The sequence below is a fragment of the Labrus bergylta genome, chromosome 13, assembly GCF_963930695.1.
Source record: "Labrus bergylta chromosome 13, fLabBer1.1, whole genome shotgun sequence".
NCBI lineage: Eukaryota > Metazoa > Chordata > Actinopteri > Labriformes > Labridae > Labrus > Labrus bergylta.
In genome coordinates, this window is record NC_089207.1 from 19,414,602 (window position 1) to 19,432,800 (window position 18,199).

The 18,199-nt window shown below is 40.6% G+C and overlaps 3 protein-coding genes and 2 non-coding genes across 6 annotated transcripts in view; 4 read left to right on the forward strand and 1 right to left on the reverse strand.

Annotated features, from left to right (window-relative positions):
- Positions 1–305: 305 nt before the first annotated feature.
- si:dkey-219c10.4 (high affinity cGMP-specific 3',5'-cyclic phosphodiesterase 9A) lies at positions 306–9,490 on the reverse strand. Of its 2 annotated transcripts, none has more exons than XM_065962612.1 (14): positions 9,260–9,481; positions 7,719–7,880; positions 7,578–7,629; positions 7,394–7,496; positions 6,447–6,589; positions 6,289–6,348; positions 5,229–5,406; positions 4,370–4,492; positions 3,638–3,730; positions 3,419–3,486; positions 3,216–3,318; positions 2,964–3,068; positions 1,673–1,819; positions 306–1,563 (listed from the first exon to the last, which is right to left on the reverse strand). In XM_065962612.1, exons 1-14 carry the CDS (start codon positions 9,345–9,347, stop codon positions 1,369–1,371), a joined length of 1,620 nt encoding a protein of 539 aa, XP_065818684.1. In that variant the 5' UTR covers positions 9,348–9,481; the 3' UTR covers positions 306–1,368. The 2 variants fall into 2 exon arrangements, 1 of the variants encoding a protein (XP_065818684.1); XR_010667682.1 differs by having other exon boundaries at positions 1,425–1,563; positions 1,673–1,842; positions 9,260–9,490.
- Positions 9,491–10,166: 676 nt separating this feature from the next.
- Positions 10,167–14,372, forward strand: nifk (nucleolar protein interacting with the FHA domain of MKI67). Its single transcript, XM_020633213.3, has 6 exons — positions 10,167–10,398; positions 11,115–11,243; positions 11,591–11,699; positions 12,186–12,397; positions 13,393–13,455; positions 13,716–14,372. Exons 1-6 carry the CDS (start codon positions 10,276–10,278, stop codon positions 13,935–13,937), a joined length of 858 nt encoding a protein of 285 aa, XP_020488869.2. The 5' UTR covers positions 10,167–10,275; the 3' UTR covers positions 13,938–14,372.
- Positions 11,379–11,509, forward strand: LOC114920276 (small nucleolar RNA ACA64). Its single transcript, XR_003808586.2, has one exon. It is a non-coding gene; the product is annotated as a small nucleolar RNA ACA64 (small nucleolar RNA).
- On the forward strand, positions 13,494–13,624 carry LOC114920277 (small nucleolar RNA ACA64). The gene has a single exon (XR_003806620.1). It is a non-coding gene; the product is annotated as a small nucleolar RNA ACA64 (small nucleolar RNA).
- Positions 14,373–16,136: 1,764 nt separating the features above from the next.
- The window catches only part of clasp1a (cytoplasmic linker associated protein 1a), an 83,647-nt gene continuing 81,584 nt past the window's right edge, over positions 16,137–18,199 (forward strand). The window contains exon 1 of the mRNA XM_065961818.1: positions 16,137–16,295. The gene's annotated coding sequence lies outside the window, so the exon portion shown is untranslated. The remainder of the gene's footprint in view (positions 16,296–18,199) is intronic.

The window sequence follows — 18,199 nt, forward strand, 5'->3', positions numbered from 1 at the left end:
CAGCTCAGGACTGATCAGCTGTTCAGAGTCATGAAACATGAAACGTGTCGCAGTCTTTCCACAGCGTGTTTCCTCTGTGTTGTCGTCATTCACTCATGATTGATGGAAACATTTCAACACTGATATTGACAGTAATGAAAGGCACACGTAACCACCGTTACAGGTCCTATAGTGACACCTACAGGCTAGAAGTCCATCCTACACCTGTTGACACGGAACACTGTCAATCCTAAAATACAACTTTAAAATGTGGTTTCTAATACTACATTTTACATACTATAGCAAAAAGCAGCAAACGATTCATGGAAGGTGATTCATGCGTTTAAGATTGCAATCAAACAATAATTTGATTTTAACAAAACAACTCCAGCACTCACAGAACTGACAAATTCAAATAATTAAATCCAGCAAGACGTTGAAACATTATATCGACAAATTTGTGCAAAACTTCACATCCACAAATGAAACATTTATCAGAAATGATTGTATCTGCCGTACAAGATTGTTAAATTTCAAAAGCACTTATTGATGGTATTTGTGTATCAAATGAGTCATAAAGTTCAAGTTAGGTTTCATCTCTCCTCACATTACAATTATTAACACGTCATCATCTTACAATCATTATGCATACTTCAAAAGAGAGCGATCAGGATAGTACACAGTGTGGGGTTTAGGGAACACACTAACACACTGTTTTTAAAGTCACATGCTCTGAAATGTATCGATCTGGTCAAATTGAAAATTGCAATAATCTTGTTTAAAGCAAGAAATAATTCAGTTACAGGCGACATTCATAAAGAATATTTTTTGACAGAGAGGGGGGGTCCTGATATAAGACGCAAATTTAATTTAAAAAACGACAACAATGTGCTCGTATAACTAAGAAGAGTCTGAGTATGTCAGGGTACGAGGTGAGGAGCTGAAACAAAACACAAATATTAATCAATTCAAAAAACGATTTTTTCAAGAGGAAAAGTTGTTTTAGTTGTAGTCCTATGGGATTGTTATTTATTTATTTATTTTAGGTGCAAACAAACTGAGGATACGTTTGTTGATACTGTAAATAATGCATTTGTCGGAATCATTTATGAACTAATAGAAGAAATGTGAGAGAGGGGTATATAAGTTTAACTTCTTCCTACTCTTTTTCAGACACTGTTGCTTTTGTCTTTTTTTGTTTTTATTATCTTGTTTTATTCATTTGTTACTGCGTGCACAAATCCAACTGAGACAGCAGTGATCATATTAAATATACTCCTTAAAGTACAGATTTATGTGGTTCAAATACGCCAATAAATCAAAACTTTAAAATAGTAATCGCTGTATAATGGTGCCCAGCTCAGTTCTTACTATTTAAACTATATCTGTTCACAGTGTGTCTGCTTTGGAGGCCTCAGGTCGATCATCAGTCAGGCTGTTGGCTCTGCTCTGTGAGCCCACAGACGTCTCCTTACTCTTGGCTGTATTCTCGCTCTGAGCGCGGTTCTGTTTCTCTCTCTCCAGGGCTTTCTCCATCTCTGTGTAGTAATCCAGAGCCTTCCTCACCGGGTTGATGATGTGTTGCTGCAGAAAAAAAATAAAATAAATGCACCCAACGTGAGCAAACTTTCCCTCTGCCCTGCAACACTTTTTATTCTGTGAGTTTTCCTACATTTCCCAGAGTGCCTTGTACCTCGAGGCAGGGGAAGAGGTTTGCCAGCTCGATGAAGAGAGGCAGCAGCACAAATCTGATGAAGCCTGTTTGAGATGAAGGTTTGGTCACTTTGTCCCGATCCATGAAGGGGGTGACTGGGAGACCCTCCAGCTTCTCCATGTCACTCTGAGGGGAGAAAGAAGACACAGCTGGAGAAAGTTACTACAGTTATTCATAGTGTATACAGTTTAGACGTAGATTCACCAAGTGTTTTGAATCAGTCCAACAAAAGAGAAATGTCATTTTGACATCCCGTTTTATTCCTAAAGTTGATATTGAAACACAAAACACAAACATGTCAGTTTCATTCAGCTGCTGTTTATCTTTATTATTGGAAGTTTCAAACTGCATTGTGAGTGCTGACATCTTTTTTTGCCTTGATGTTGTTTTTGTGTTCAAGTTTGCTTTGAAGGAGTGTTTGTGTCGAGCACGCCGTCACAGCTATTTATTTATTGAAAGTATGTGGTTATGTATTTAGTTTACCAGTGGTGATTCTGGAGTCTGTTGGGGCCCTCGTCCAAAATGTATCTGGGGCCCCTCTAACCAGCGTTCATGCCCATCATGTCTTTTAGTGTCCTGCCGCTTACTCCTCTTCCTTTGTTTTTTTTTTCACCTCCAGTAAGATACTTCCTCTTCATTTTCCCTTCAGAGACTTTCATTGACAAACTTTGGTTTTCACAGGAATAATGCATGAGATGCTTAGCAACGCGTCGAGTGCTGTCAGATGGGACCCCCTCAGGGAGGTTTCCTACTGTCATTGCAAAATGTGCACATTTTGAGCCACTTGTGGTTTAAAGTTTGTCAGCCTGTCTTAAGTAGAGAAATAAAACATGGGACTGATTCTGCAGGTCTGATCCCCTCTGGTCGGCTGTTCCACAAGTTGAAGACTCTAATAAGTAATTTCGCTTTATTTGATGATTCTAGGTGTTTGTTTGTTTATAAATTGAGATTTTTGATATCTTCTTTTGCAAATTGTTTAGTATATTTAGTTTATTTTTTGCAAAGTTAGCTTGTTTTCCTTTGTTATTGCACCTGAGCTAGGTAGGCAAGTAAAAGGACCAGCATGCACCTGGTGGACCTACACTGTTTTCTTTTCTTTTTTTTTGCTTGCTTGCTTTTGGAAAATATATATTTAGAAAAACAGAACTTGCATGGACAATGACTTCTTCTTGCCTCCCACGGTGCATCAGTGGAGCTTTGATTATATTTAATTAAAATCAGATTTTCCCACATAAATAGAAAATACAAAAACGGTAGGATTTATAGTTACCTGGTTGTAGAATTCCTGCAGGAGACAGTCCAGCCAGGGCTCAGCCACCTCCATAGGCCGCGCCTCATTGGATATGTCGCTGACTTTGATCAGGATCATCATCAGCTGCATACGTAACAGGAAAAGAAAACAGATGGACACAGCCACAAGGGAAACAACAAGTTCAGCAACTGTCACTTTTAGCCAGGTGGGACAAAGACACGTCGTAAACGTTAGGTTTACAGTTTATTATCGTTACATGTCTGCTCCTACCACGTCTCTGTGGTCCTTGTTAGTGAAGTCAAAAACTGGCAGGATGGACTTGAACTTGTTGAGGATCTCGTTGTGTCTCGTCATGTCAGTGGCCAGAATGCATCTGCAAATACAACAGTAACAAAAAAATCCTTATTTAATAGGCTTTGGTGACGTATAATGAGAAAATGAGCATGCTCAGAGAATTTCAAAGAAGTTCTCACTTGATGATGCCTTCTCTTATCCGCTTGTATTGATCCATGGAGACGTTTCTGAAGATGTTGCTCTCTGACTATAAAACAGAAAAAAAAAGATGTTTGTGTAATACTTGACCGTCTGCATCTTACTGAGCTTGATCTATTCATGTCCATGTTCAGTTCAAATCCCTAAACTTTAAATATATACGTATGACTGCAGCTTGGACTAAACGTTTCCACCCTTACCTTCTCCAGTATCTCAAACGCCACAGCACAGTGGTGGTTCTCCAGGGGAGAGATGTCGTTGTAGCGGAGAGCGAGTTCGGTCCGAGCATTTATCTGAAAGATGGTCCAACAGCAAAACACACACAGAGTGAAGGAGCTATTTTGTTCTTTGTTTTGTGTTATTTTGCATTTCTTTTTGAACACCAGGAGGCAGTGGGCACCTTGCCAAGCACTCAGCCTGAGCGGAACCATTCAAATATGGCAGGCGTGTCACTGGGAGGTCATGGCACCAGGAAGGGAAACAGGTTTTTTTTTTTACCAGGTGAATGAGATGGAGAGGGGTCATGCTGCAGACCTTCACTGATTGTCTTGATGAGATGCGGCACAAAAATGTTGAGAGTGAGTGATTTATCTTTAACACAGGTCATGGAAACGGATTTCTGAAGATGCATTGGTGCTTTATCCAGTTGATTGACAGAAGTAATGTTGAAGCACCTCAGTAATTCAGCGTTTTAAAATGAAGCCTATAAACTGCAGCAGAGTGATATTCAAAGTTCTGATACGTTCGCTTTAATTCGCTGAAATCAGTGTTTATGTTGAGTGTGATCGGCCTGTTAGCTGGTTTGATGAATCAGCAGTCTGATATCAAGTGTGCATCTTCTAATAACACTGCTTAATTAGGATCAAATCCACCGTCTGTGTCATGGCTCGGCAAGGAAACGCAGTCTGCAAAATCACAGAGATGGTCTTTACCTGATAGGCGTTGTTGTATCCTGTGTGGTCAAGGTCGTGGCAGACGGCAGAGGTCAACATGATGAGTAGGTCGATGCTGTCCATCTCGCTCCTCAGGTCAGTCAGCCAGATCAAACCATACATCTGATCAGAGGAGAGGAAACAGAGACCAGACTGAGCAGGACCAGCGCATTCTCGTTTTCTTTGATAGAAGCAGACACCTGGTGGACCAGATGGGTTACTGGTCGGTTTTACGAGACACGAGAAGTACAGTTGAGGTGGTCCAACAATTCATAACAAGTCATTACAAAGTTGCATGCTCCTTTCACAGCTCAGTCTTAAATAGTGTATTCTGTCTTTTCTGTGCAACGAAAAAGGTTCTTCCTCTGAAGCACATTAATAGAGGAGAGTTGACTACAACGTACACCCTTCATGTCATCATAAATGGCACAATAAAGAGTGTGTGTGGGGGGGGGGGGGGGTCACAGATGTGTTCACTTGCAGAGCTGTCCACTGATTGGAGTCACCTCTTATCCCTGAGGGCCAAAAGTCCTTCACCTGTTAGCCATCAAGGCGTTATTGCAGGTTTTGACGGCTTGTCCCTCCTTGATTTATCCCCATTAAACTTTGCCTTTACACACACACACACACACACACACACACACACACACACACACACACAGTTTTTGTATTTGTATTTGTATTTTTATATAAGCCCCTTGAGATGTACTATCTCGTTTTCAAGGGGGTCTTAAAAGAACAACAACAGACAACAATTCAAAATAGAAAAGAACAGAAAAAAATGAATAAAAATAGGGTAATGCACAAACACACACACACACACACACACACATACACACACACACACACACACACTCACCATCTGGGTTACACAGAAGCAGTGCTTGAAGTTGTGGAAAGGGATGTTGTTGTATCGTCGATAAACTTCGAACAGGAACTGTTGCAGCACTTCGGGCTCGATGTTGAACGTGGCTATGAAATCTAAATCTGTGTACATGACCTGCAGGAGCACCATGATCTCTGCATCCTCCCACTGCCTAGAAACACACACAACATTTAGCAACAGCAGATTTGTCATTTCAGTGTAAATAAGGTGCATAAAATAGCATCAAAATAGAGGTTGATTATCCAAAAGTTGCCTTGATATGACCCCTGACCCCCCCTTCTGAGGTTCAAGCCCTTTGAAAAGCCCTGTTGCCTAGAAGGCTAGAGACCTGCCTCAGCTCCACCTCTTTGTCTATAGACTGACTGAAATTTAAGGAGAGCTTTTCCAATATGGCGTTTCATAACACCTCTTCAGAAACAAATGGGTGACATCAATGAGACTACGCTCGTGTTTTATTGAGTCTATCTCTTATCGTCTATCACCAGAGCGGCCGATGATGCCAAAAGGATGCCAACCCTGTCTTATAAAAAAATCTCTAGCAGGAAGCAAATTTCATCAGGGTTTCACGAGAATCTTCACAACGATTTAGTGAAGCTCCAAGCTTCTGTTATTGTTGTGTAACCTTCTGCCTGTCTCGGTCCATCATTCTTCGTCGTGCCGGGTTCACTTTAAAAGCTTTTCGGACAAATGAATAGATGGCCAAGCCGCACAGAAAAGCAGCATCACTTAGTCTCCATGAGGCCCCCTTCAAACATGGTGTGTTGATTAAGCCTTTTATGAAGACCTTCTTTTGATTAGTGAGCCCTCTGGAGACCTTTCATATTGAAATGAGTGTCTCGATCAGAAGAAAAGGCTGACGGCACACATCCTCTTCAGAACAGCATTAGAGGTGCTTGTTGGGCACGACCGTCATTAGCCGACTGTCAGCAAGAAAAACAGGTGCACTGGTTGTTTGTTAGTGATCACGCAGGTGAAAAGACTCCTTGTGCTGCAGGTGACATCAATGCATCAGGTTTATACTTACTAAACTTACCAGTTGTCAAAGGTTGGAGTCTTTAAATACTGCCTCACTTCCTCGGATACCTCCAGGGAGCTGCAACAACAACGAGCAGGAATCATTACTTGATATTCAGAAATCTAATCAGACTATATCAATGACTTCTTTCTGGGGGGTTCTGCATGTGAACTTGCCTCATTTGAAGAAACTTTTCCCGGACATGCTCACACTCTTTCCTGGTTTTATGCAGAGATCTCTTGTGGTAGAACGGGGAGGGTTTGTGCGTTCCCTCTGAAAGGTCTTTAAACAGTCCCAGCCAGCTCAGGTGCTCCACACTCTGAAAAAAAAAAAAAAAAAAAAAACCCAGAGAGGATAACTTGGATCATCATCTTATCTCCATAAAATACTACTGTGTCAGAAGCAGTTTGTTGGATTGGCTTCTTTTTCTTTTTGCTCCCCTCTTTTTCTCTTTTTTGCACTCTAATTGTTCAGATGGTAAATGGACTTGAGCTTGTATATTTCTTTTCTTGTCTCCTGACTACTCAAAGCTGTTTTTTTTTACACTTCAGGTCACACCTACACATTCACACACTGATGAGGCTGCTAAAGTGACCATCAGAAGTAACTAATCCCATTCACACACATTCATATGCCACCGCCTCAATTCGGGGTTAAGTGTCTCGTCCAAGGACACATCGGACATCGGCTGGGGATCGAACCCTCGACTTCCCGGTTGAGAGATGACCGACTCTACCAACTGAGCCACAGCCGCCCCATATGCTCCAAATATGTACATTTATTTTCACGATGTGTACCAAAACTCAGACTGACCTGTTTTTGTTTTAGAAATTGTTTTGTCTCCTATTCAAAGTTTCATCATTATTCAACTAGACTTTGCACGGTAGTTTCAGCTTTCATTTATGGATGTAATGGCCGAGTGTGCTCACAGACAGTTTTATTTTGATCTTGACTTAACCGTGTAAATAAAGTGTTCTAGTGTGACGGAGATTTTCTCATTGCGTTCTACTTCTTTTTTTTAGTTAGCTCAGGTCATTCATCTGTAAAGAATAAGAATTAACATACACCCCACTGTGTTATCAAATAAATTAAATTACACTTTGAAGGCTTAAAAACCCGGTACCTCTAGTTTCTCCCTGAATGAATCCACCTGTTTCTTCATCTCATACACGACTGCAGGAGTCTCACCGGCCTCGATCAGGATCTTCTTCTCCAGGCCCTGCAGCCTGACATCACACAGCATCAATGAGGTTGTGCAAAGTTCCAAGTTGGCTCATCCTTGTTCTCTTATTTCCAGCCTTACTTACCTTTTCTCCATGGCTGAGAGGTCAAATCCGAGCGCACCAGCAAGCTCCACCCCTGAAACGAGCAGAAAAGAGGGAGAAGTGAGCGCGTTTTCAATAAACCATGTCAAAGGGATGTTTCTTGTAAAAATAAGTTGAAGATACCTAACGGCTCACTGTTGCAGTCTGCAGCCACCACCTCCAGCTTGTAGCATGAGCTGGAGGTGTTGGGCTCCAGGTTCTGGGAGATGTTGATGATGCTGCCTTTGGGGTTGTACAGCTTCAGGATGTCGTGGGGTCCGGCCTCGGCTGCAGCTCGGAACAGATCTGGAAAGAAAGTCTAATTGTTCATTTTAGACTCTGTGAGAAAATACTGAGCCCATCGGGTGCTCCTCTTCAGGTGCAGTGGAAAGCTCTGTAAAGAGCTGGTGAGCTTTCTATGAGTTCGACGTTTTGAGACAGCTTTGAGGTATCACCTTTTCCTTTTTTTATTTGTTTTATTTGACATACTTTATTAATCCCCGAGGGAAATTCTAGTTTTACACTCTGTTATTGAGACATGCTTCTCACACACACAGGTCAGAATCACACACATGCACAAACAGGACCTGTGGACATGCATTAGTGGAGAGATATATGGAGCGGGGCTGCTACACACTGCTACGCGGGGAGCACGCCAGAGCTGCTGGGGGTTTGGTGCCTTGCTCAAGGGAACCTGGGCAGTACTCGGGAGGTGACCTTGCTACCTCTCCAGCTACCAGATCAACTTTCATATTTTCATCCAAACATGTGCCACCAATTAATGGTTCTTAAGATGTGACCAATTCCTATGATTTCCTAATAAATCTTTTTTAAAGCCTCATAGATGAATCATATCATTATTGTAGAATCAAAACAGTGAAGGCAACAAGTTTGGGGTTTCTTTGTTGTTCAAAATCAAAATCCCTAAACAAATAGAGCAAGAAAACCTACATGAACGCAATACAGAAGAGCAAAATCTGTCCATTTCGGGGATTGTTTTTTAATTTCTAAAATGTATGAATGAACTTCTACATAGATAATAAAGGATGGGGAGCGGCGATAGCCTATCGGACCTCGGCCCGTTGCTGCATGTCATCCCCTACTCTCAAATTTCCAGTCACTTTAGCTGTCCTATCCAATGAAGGCAACAAGGACCAAAAAATAAAGGATGAACATTGCTGAATGAGCCACAGAGCATGCACACAGCAGAGGAAGGAAAAAAAAAATCAAATCAGCTTGGGAACTAACTGCTGATAACAAACCTGCTGCTGAATAATTTTATTTACATGGTATTAGAGATTCGCAGTGAGGTGTTTTCTGCTGCCTTCCTGACCATACTGACACCAAGTTAAGGATCTGTCAGTGGCAGCTGTACCTCCGTCTGTATCTGCAGGCTCTGAAACACTCATACAGCAGCTTGTGCAATGACTGATTGATGCATTTTAATTCTTAATGCTACTCAAGATCTACAAGTGTCAATCTTATTTTGGAAGTATAGTTAAGCTCTTTCAGAATTTTTGAATGATGGAAAAGATTAAAGGAGTGTGGCAAAGGTCAATTAAGATGAACTCATTCTTAGACAGGTGAAGAAATTGATCCTGGAAAAACATGAATTGCACAGACACAGCACACTTTCCATGTTATGTTCTAAATAAATTGAAATAAGGTTTTGTTTGTGCTCGTACCTTTGACATCCTGTGCAGGACAATCCACCGGGAACTCGGCTTGCTCCGGTTTTCCGTTCACCGTGAAGTAGATGATTTTGGTTTCCATGTCATGAATTCAGAGCCACTGTTTGCACTCTCTGTGTGTTTGTCTGATCTGTACCTACTCACTGTCTCTCCTCATTATTGTACTGCTAAACACTCCACCCCCTTGTTTTGATCCTCTCCACCTCCTCCTCTGCTCCTCCTTCCCTTTCCATCTTTTTTTTTTTTTTACAATTATTTTTAAATACAGTAAGAGCAATAGATCTCCTTTAGTTTAATCTCCTATATTCAGGTGTGTATCAGAATCAGATTTCTTTAGTAACTATGTATTATTGTTTCTGTTAATAATCCCATTTCAAGATTTTTTTAACCTTGCAATGATAAGAAAACATAAAACAGACCTATCTAAGAAGGAGACATTTAAAAAAAATATTAAGGTACTATTAAAATTCATATCAATTAAAAACAACAACAACAACAAAAAGTATTAACCTGATGAAACAAAGAAAACATTTGTAATTTGAAGGAAGTACATTTAAAGCATACATGCTGTATATTACAAAACACTAGGCTATATAAACATGATTTTTGTAGTGTGCAAATAAAACATGCAAATATATATAAATCCAGAGAATAATACTTTAAAAATAGTTTAATTAGGAGACAATAAACCATCATTATTAGGAAATGAAATTTTAAATGCAAGAAATTTAAAATGCGACACACCTGTGTAAAGACTATTTTTCAAGTGGCAGAAACTTACCAACTTTCATGTTTTTTTGTGAAAGTGCAATGAGTCTTCCTGGCCTGTGGCTGGCGCTGTGTTCGGCGCATGTAAATAGCACTCCAGCAAACCTTCCTCCCGCTCTTCGTTGGTTGTCACCACATGGGCAGCCGCAGGAGGAAGAAGACACAAACGTGGTTTGTGCAGAGTTGGTGGACGGTGTTATTTTCATTGAACGGTTTATGTCTTCCCTGATTAATTAATCGAAATGACTGAGACTAAAGCGGAATCAGCTCCTAAGCCGGCCAAGGAGCTGCTAGCTTTGAACCCAAAACAAGAGTCTGAGTTCAAGAAGAAGGTTCAAGAAGCGAAGAAGAACAAATCACGCAAGGTAAGGTTCAATCTCGGCCTTGATATATTTATTTTTTGACGGATTCTACTATTGCGACATTTATAAAATACCTTTCTAAAAAAAATGTAATGTAAATGTAAATGGTGTTACACCTTGTTTCGTTACCCTTTAGAATCTGTGACCCAACGTTGACGTAAACCCAGCTGCTAACTGATCAAGCGATCATAAATATATTTATTTATATACCATCCGAAGCAACCTTTTTAATATAAGTATTTATGTATAATTCAGACTAGTAGAGCGATGATTTGATGATGAGAATTTATATTGCGATGGTGAAAGGAAACAGTGTCGTCACATTTTGTCACGTGGCGACGTGCCAAAGCACCTGGCGACCATTGAGGAAACAGTTTACTGAATATTAATAAAACAATAAAATATAAACAAATTAGTTCAACTTTCCAATTATACAACGATGACACACCTGTTTATAGGTTCATGATTTATAGATTATTAATAGACATACAAACACATTAATTGTGTTTTACTGAAGTTGGACAGAATATCAATAATTCCATGAAACACACATTTTGACTTAGAAATTAACCATTTATTAATGAAATGTATAAAAAAATAAATGTTAAACCTAGTTATCTCAGCACATATTGAAAGATAAAAATTAGCCAGTAACCTGAAGTGCTGATATTGTGATTTATTCTCTTTTGTAACCTTTTTTTGAAATGTGTTTTTCACAGGGGATCAGTTTGACTCCAGGAGTGATTTACGTGGGCCACCTCCCGCTCGGACTGTTTGAACCTCAGCTTAAAACTTACTTTGAACAGTTTGGGAAAGTCCAGAGGCTTCGGCTGTCCAGGAGTAAAAAGGTAAAACACTTAAAATTTTACACATTCTGTTTTTTTTCCCCCTCAGGATTGTAAACCTTCTGTAGTTTGATAAGAATGAACACGATCAACATTTGAGCTGTTTTTTTTATTTTTATTTATTTGCTGATTTTGGGCTCGGACTGAAAATGATCTCAGGTGTCTGAAAGTGGTCTGAGGTCAGATAACTGAGCCTAAAGTACTGCGGCACGTTAAGCTTATCACCTGCTCACCATTGGCAGAGCGATAAAACCCATGTGCCAACAAAAAAAAACGAGAAAATAATGACAACATACAGTCAGATACACTTTGATATTCAGATGTTTGATGTTCATCTATTTCCGTCTTAGACAGGTGGAAGCAAAGGCTACGCGTTTGTAGAGTTTGACTGCGATGAAGTGGCCAAAATTGTTGCGGAGACCATGAACAATTACCTCATGGGAGAAAGACTGATCAAGTGTGAGTATTTCTTTTTTTGTCATTTTATCACAAGTACTTTAGACTCTAAATGGGGATATTAAGTTTGCAGTCTGTTATTGAGAGGCGTGCTTCTCAAACACAGCAGATTGGGGTTCAGTGCCACCTCAGCAGGACTCAGGAAGGGACCTGGCACCTCTCCAGGAACCACACTAGTTTCAATACCTTTTGTCTGAACAAGGACTTGAACCGGTGACACTCAAGTTCTCAACCCAAGTCCCACATGGAGTTTCAGTGTTTTGAAAACATGAAATTCTGGTTTCATTACATTTTATACAACATCCCAGCATTTTGACTTCGGAGTTGTACAATGTGATGTTTCTGAATGTACTGACTGGGTGAATAGTTGAGGTGTGTTGACAGAATATTTTTTTCATCCCTTTAGGCTTCATGTAGTTTTAGATTTAAATAATTTAACTTTGTAAGTGAACTCCAGTAAGTTAAATGTTGCCTCTTTCTGTTTCACAGGTCACGTTATGCCGCCGGAGAAAGTGCACGAGAAGCTGTTCGATCGCTCCCAGGTGGAATTCAAAAAGCCCTCCTATCCGGCGGTGGATCGCTACAACAAGAAACGATCAGAAGAGGAGATCACGAAGATGAAAGAAAAACTGCTGAAGAAAGAATCGAAGCTCCGCAAACGACTAGCAGCACACGGCATCGAGTACGACTTCCCTGGATTTGTAAGTTTTTAATTGTTTGACCCAGTAGCTCTGTATTTGTCTTTCTCTGACGGATGCTTCATCTTTAAGACATTTACTTGAATCAGAAGAATAATCCTCTGTGATGTTGGCAATATTGTCCCCTGGGACCGAAATTAAACCACACATCTGCACTTTTTTTTTTAAAGCCAATCAGTGTTTGCTTCCTCCTAACATCCTTAAGGTTTCATTAAAACTGATTAATGTGAACTTCATAAACAAAAACAAACATTTAAAAAGTGGTTTGTTTATCGTTTTGCAGTCAAACATTAAAAAAGTATGAAATCAGATTCTTATCAGGTATATTGCAAGGTTACTTTTGGCGTGTTTATTCCAGTCTTAATGTTTCAAAAGTTTTTATTTCTACTCTAGATTTCGCTGTTGTCCTACAGCCCCGTGTCCATTTGGTGTTTTTTTTTTGAGAGCCAGTGTCTTTTTTTTTTTTCTTTCTTCAATTGTTATAAATGAGTAGACAGCGTTTGCAGCAGAAAGCGGCCACCTGGAGAAAAAGTGCAGCACCCAGGGGTCATTTATACCAAGCGGCAACGTCCGGTGTTGAAAAATGAAGCCGATGAAGAAGTGCAAAGTCCTGCAGTTCATCGAGTGTCTGTTTACATGTTTACAGCTTGGTTAAAAAAAAAAACAACTAGGTCTGATTAGCTCATGATTCGATTGGCACACACTGCATGAGGGGGGATTTTTGATAGCTGACATGATTGACAGGCGGGCGCAATGTAACTGTTTGTCAAGAGGCTTAAAACCCGCCTCAGCTCCAGCTCTCAGTCTGACGTTAGGTTGACTGAAAGTTAAGCTGAGACAGGATTTCCAGCATGGAGACCGCTATTGACGGGACTCCAGCGCCCCCTGCAGGAACAGACGGGTGGCGTCGCTCAGACTGTCCATTAATATTTACAGTCTACAAATTACACTTGTTTCTGTTGTCGTCATTTGGTGCTGTTTTTTTTACATTTTTTCAGGCTGCCCAGGTGCCTCCGAAGAAGAAGTCCTCGGATTCGATGAACGCGTCGACATGTAGTACTGTAAGTGAAACTTGAATATCATAATGATTAGCTTTGGCTCAGACTGAAAATGACCGCCGGTGTTTCAGTGATCTGTGGTCAGATAACTGTGCCTACAGTACCGTGGTGCATTAAGCTTATTGCGTGTGTCTTTCGGTGGCTGCGTGATAAAACCCATGTACCTACATACTTACCTCTAAGCTGCAAAGATTCATGGGAACATTGTTGAACAAAAAAAAATTAATCTGTTTGACTCCTTTTTTTTTTTTCCTGGACTCCAGGACACCACACCAGTCTGTACCCCGTCCGTCCTGGAGAGGAGGAAGTCCATGGTGGTGGACGACGACGATGCAGATGATGAGATTGTCATTAAGCTGCCGACTGCAGAGAATGACGAAGAGTCCTCAGAGGAGGAGGAGGAAGAGGAGGAGGCAGACAGTGACAAAGAGGAGGCGTCAGACACGGAGGGAGAGGAACCTCCTGAGGACGCAGTGAAGGAGTGAAAGACTTGTATTTGTGGACTGTAGTGTGGCACTCTGACTGTCACAGAGCACACACGCTTATCAGGATCATGTGTGATCTTTTATGTGGGTCGCATGATTACTTTGAACTGTGGTCCGAACTCCCTGTACGTGAAATACCCTTTATATTTTAAAAAGAAGCTCTTGGAGAGGACTCTAACAATGTTGTGGGTATTATATCAGTGTGTGCCGAGGAAGCTGCGCATTAATGATCACAAGGAGCTTGATCATGGACGGCAGATTTGCCTAGACGTCTGAGTCGATGCCACGTGTGCATTTCAGCCTAGGATGAAGCTCGTATCTGAACCACACAGGGGAACATACTTTTTATTTGCTTCATAACCACAGTTACTTAAAACTGTGGTTCATTTTGAAAAATGTAAAATATCTTTAAAAAAATAAATGATGTCAGAACTTTTTGGGGTATTTTCTTGAAGATTTATTACATAGATCACCGTGGGCGAAGTTGGTCGTCTATCAATCGGGAGGTCAAGGGTTCGATCCCCAGCTCCTGCAGTCACAGGTCCGATGTGTCCATGGGCAAGACACTTAACCCTGAATTTCTGCGGCAGCGTATCAGTGGGATTAGTTTCTCCTAATGGACTCTTTCCACAGCAGCCTCTACCATCACGGTGTGAGGGTGAGACCTGCTGTGTAAAAGAACTTTTAAGTAGTCATAAAAGCCCAAGTCCCTTTTACCATCTTGTGTGCGCACATTTCTAATGTAATAAGTCAAGTTCTCTTCTCATTTCAAACATACACTGAGGACGCAGTGAGATGAACTTGTGTTCCTCTGGGACCGTGATGCTACATAAGACAACTGAGAACTAAGAGGTAGGAATATGAGATTAAACACAATGACAAGAAGGTGGCTATGAAGAGTTAACTCAGTAAATAAGATGAAGGGATATAAAGAAAGAAAATCTTTTAGTCTGTGCTAATGATTGGGGGGGAAAGAAAAGTATCCTTACTAATGGAGGCTGTAAGTGACAGCCATATTTTTTTGTTTCCACTTTTCTCATTTAATTTTTCCACCCGCTATTTTAACAAAATAAAGTTCACAAACATGTCGGTTGGAAACTAAAGAGAAATACAGAAAGTAGGCTGAAGTTTGGGTGCAGTGGTTAGTGGGCGTCCCATGTTCGAATCTGACCTGTGGCTCGTTTCCATCATGTCATTCCCCTCTCTCTCTCCCTGACTTCAGACTATCCTCTGTCCTATCTCTCCAATAAAGGCACAATGGCCCAAAAATTAATCTTAAAAATAAAAATTGCCTGAATTCCCCGTTTTTCAAGCCGTTCAAAGGCCCCGTGTTCCTTTGCAATCTAGCTCACTGTAGTTTCCTGTAAAACCATTTTGAATAAAGCACCCATTGTCAACATAATAAGCAACATCTTTACATTTCTATTGTGAGATGAAGGCTGGTTTGGCTGATGAAAAAGACCTAATTTAGATACTGTATGCAAAATTGCAACGAGAGGCTATTACCTTACATTTTACTTTATTATCCGCATGTTGCCTTTATTCTCAATATTTTGACTTTGAATTTATTCTTTCAATTTTCACTTTTCTTTAAAATCTTTAATGAAATAAACATCTCCCTCCTCTCAAATTGTCTTACTGCGAGTACCGATCATTTCCTGTGCGGGCCAGACTCTGAACTCCTCAATTCCTCACCTTCATCAACACATGAATCCTTTTTTTTTTTTAATTATAGACTTTATTTGACATGGACATCACAGTTACAGCAGACAAACCAGATGCATTGTTTAAGTGTTTTAGTTAATACCTGTCCAAAGGATTGCTTTTGTAAGAAAACCAGAAGATGAGAAGCGGAAGAAAAGCAATAAGACAGAAACACTAAAGAGAAAATTACTAAAATAATAAAATGTGCAATATTATTGATAAAATATATTCAGAGTCTAAACACGTGAACTGTTGAGCAAAGGAAAAACACTCATAAGCTTTTCATGTGAGCACTGTTGTTTTGATTTCAGCCATTGTTTAAACACGACTGTTGCTCTCTAATGCCATAACTTTTGTTTTTATTAAAACACAGACCCCGTATGCCCAGTAGATGTCGCTAAACACTGAGTAAACACACCTATGACACACACCGGCATTGCCATGCGACAGTTTTCCAAGTGCCAACATCATCCCTGGATCCACTGCGCATGCGCACGACGATCCCATTCTTGTCCTGCAGGCAGCATTCCGGGTGGAGAGTGTGAGAGAAAGAGAAAGACTGGGGAGATTTTTAAGGCCGTATACTTTAAATTGTGTACAGCAAGAGCTAATCGCTGTGCCCACTGACCCGGTGCGGAGTCTAAGCAGGATATGGTGAGTAGAAACATGAAGGTTTGAAGGTTCATTGTCACATTTTCTTCTTTGTGCTGCCAGCCTGTCTGTCTGTCTGCTGCTGCTGCTGCTGCTGCTGCCTGTGATCTGACGTTTCATTGAAAGGAAGGGCTTCGCTAGGGGCTAGCTTTAGCTTTTATCCCTCACACACCTACTGTGTCTGGTACATTGGGAGGAATGGAAAACACACAAAGAGAATTCATGTGTCATGGGGAGGCTTATGTTTCAGGTCGGAGGTGTTTCAGAAGCTGTGAACAGGCTCCTTTCGTTTAGGTATTTCTAGCTGTGATGGATCAGGCTTGTGAGCTAGCTGCAGCTCAGCTAGCAACAGAAGATAAAAAAAAAAGGAGAGGGGTGTGTGTCTGTCTGTCTGTGTGTGTGTTTGTGTGTTTATGTGTGTGTTTATGTGTGTGTCATACCAGTCGTCCAGTAAATCAGTGACACATGAAGAGAGGTTTAAGAAAGGTGACAAAAAGACCAGTTTTAATTGAGCACACAATATGATGTCATCTAATTAGCATGTCATTGTCATTGTTCAGAGACACTCCTGCTCAATTAAGTGAGTTAATGGAGTAATGTCTTCAAAAATTATTCATTTAAAAGTACTTTCTACCAACCAATTTCTAACTCTTTTTTTTTTTTGTGTGTGTGCAGTCGAGAATACATGGGCGTCCATTCTGCTGCATTATGTTTATTTAGATTTATTTAAACTCTCATGCTGCAGATTTGCAGCTCAGAAATAAAAGGAACAATAACAGGAACAACATGAAATACCTGGTGAGCTGATGGAAAAATGTCAGCCAGGCTTTACACGGGGAGAAAACATTCACATTTCAAACATGAGGCTGAAGAAAATGGCCATGGATGCTCAGGTGGAGGATCATCATCCTTCACTGTCGTGGCTAACAACAAAGGTTTAGTCCATTTTCTTATTTATTTAGATATTTTAATGTAAACATTGCAGTACAATTCAGCATATTGAACATTTAACATACAAAGTCTTCACACATTATTGCACCAAGGGATCATAGTCTAGCGAGTCTGACTCATATCGCCCAGGTTTGATTTTCACTTCTCAGCTCAAAGGCTCCCCATCTGATAGAGATGTTGTTTGAGCATTCCTTTCTGCGAGATAATCTTGTTATCACACAGGAGCCTTGGGGGTAATTTAAAGGGAAGAAGCACCCTCAGCATCTGACTGAACAGTGTGGAACTGGAACAAACAGTCCCCACACTGACGTCCACATTTGTTTTGGAGTCGCTGCTGAAGCTTTAACCCCTCAGCCCCTGTGTCTCCAATGGCGCTGCCGGTTTGTCAGGCTGAGCGCTTGACGCTGTCAGGGATGCGGGTGTGTTCATGTTTGGGTCGGTGGAATTCATTCGGTCGTTCAGTTGTTTTGTCCTGTATGTTAATGGGTTAGAATCATTTGTGAAAATACATTTGTTGTTTAAGCAGCGCTCTCCCAAAAGTATTGAAAGACCCGAAAAAACATCATATCCATTTGTTACTGTCTCATATATCATTCCAAAACCGTAAGCACTGATTTGAAGCTCATATATGGTCCAACTTTCTGTAAGAGCCAGGCTGCAGAGAAAAATGAATAGAGCCCGATTGATTAATCGGTTGGCAGATAACATCGGCTGGTATAAGCACAACACTTGTCTATTGATTTTGTCTGATTTTATCTTCAATATGTGCCGATATATGATAGAACTCGGTTTATTATTGTAAAGAACTGTGTTTCAGTGCACTGTGTTATTCTGGCCGGTAAAGGCTTTTGTTCAACTGTAAACAAAATGTTTGATGACAGGCTTTGAGGGATAAAGGTGAGTTTAAATCTATTTCAATCACTCTCTAAAAGCGACAGCTCCAAGACAGATATCGG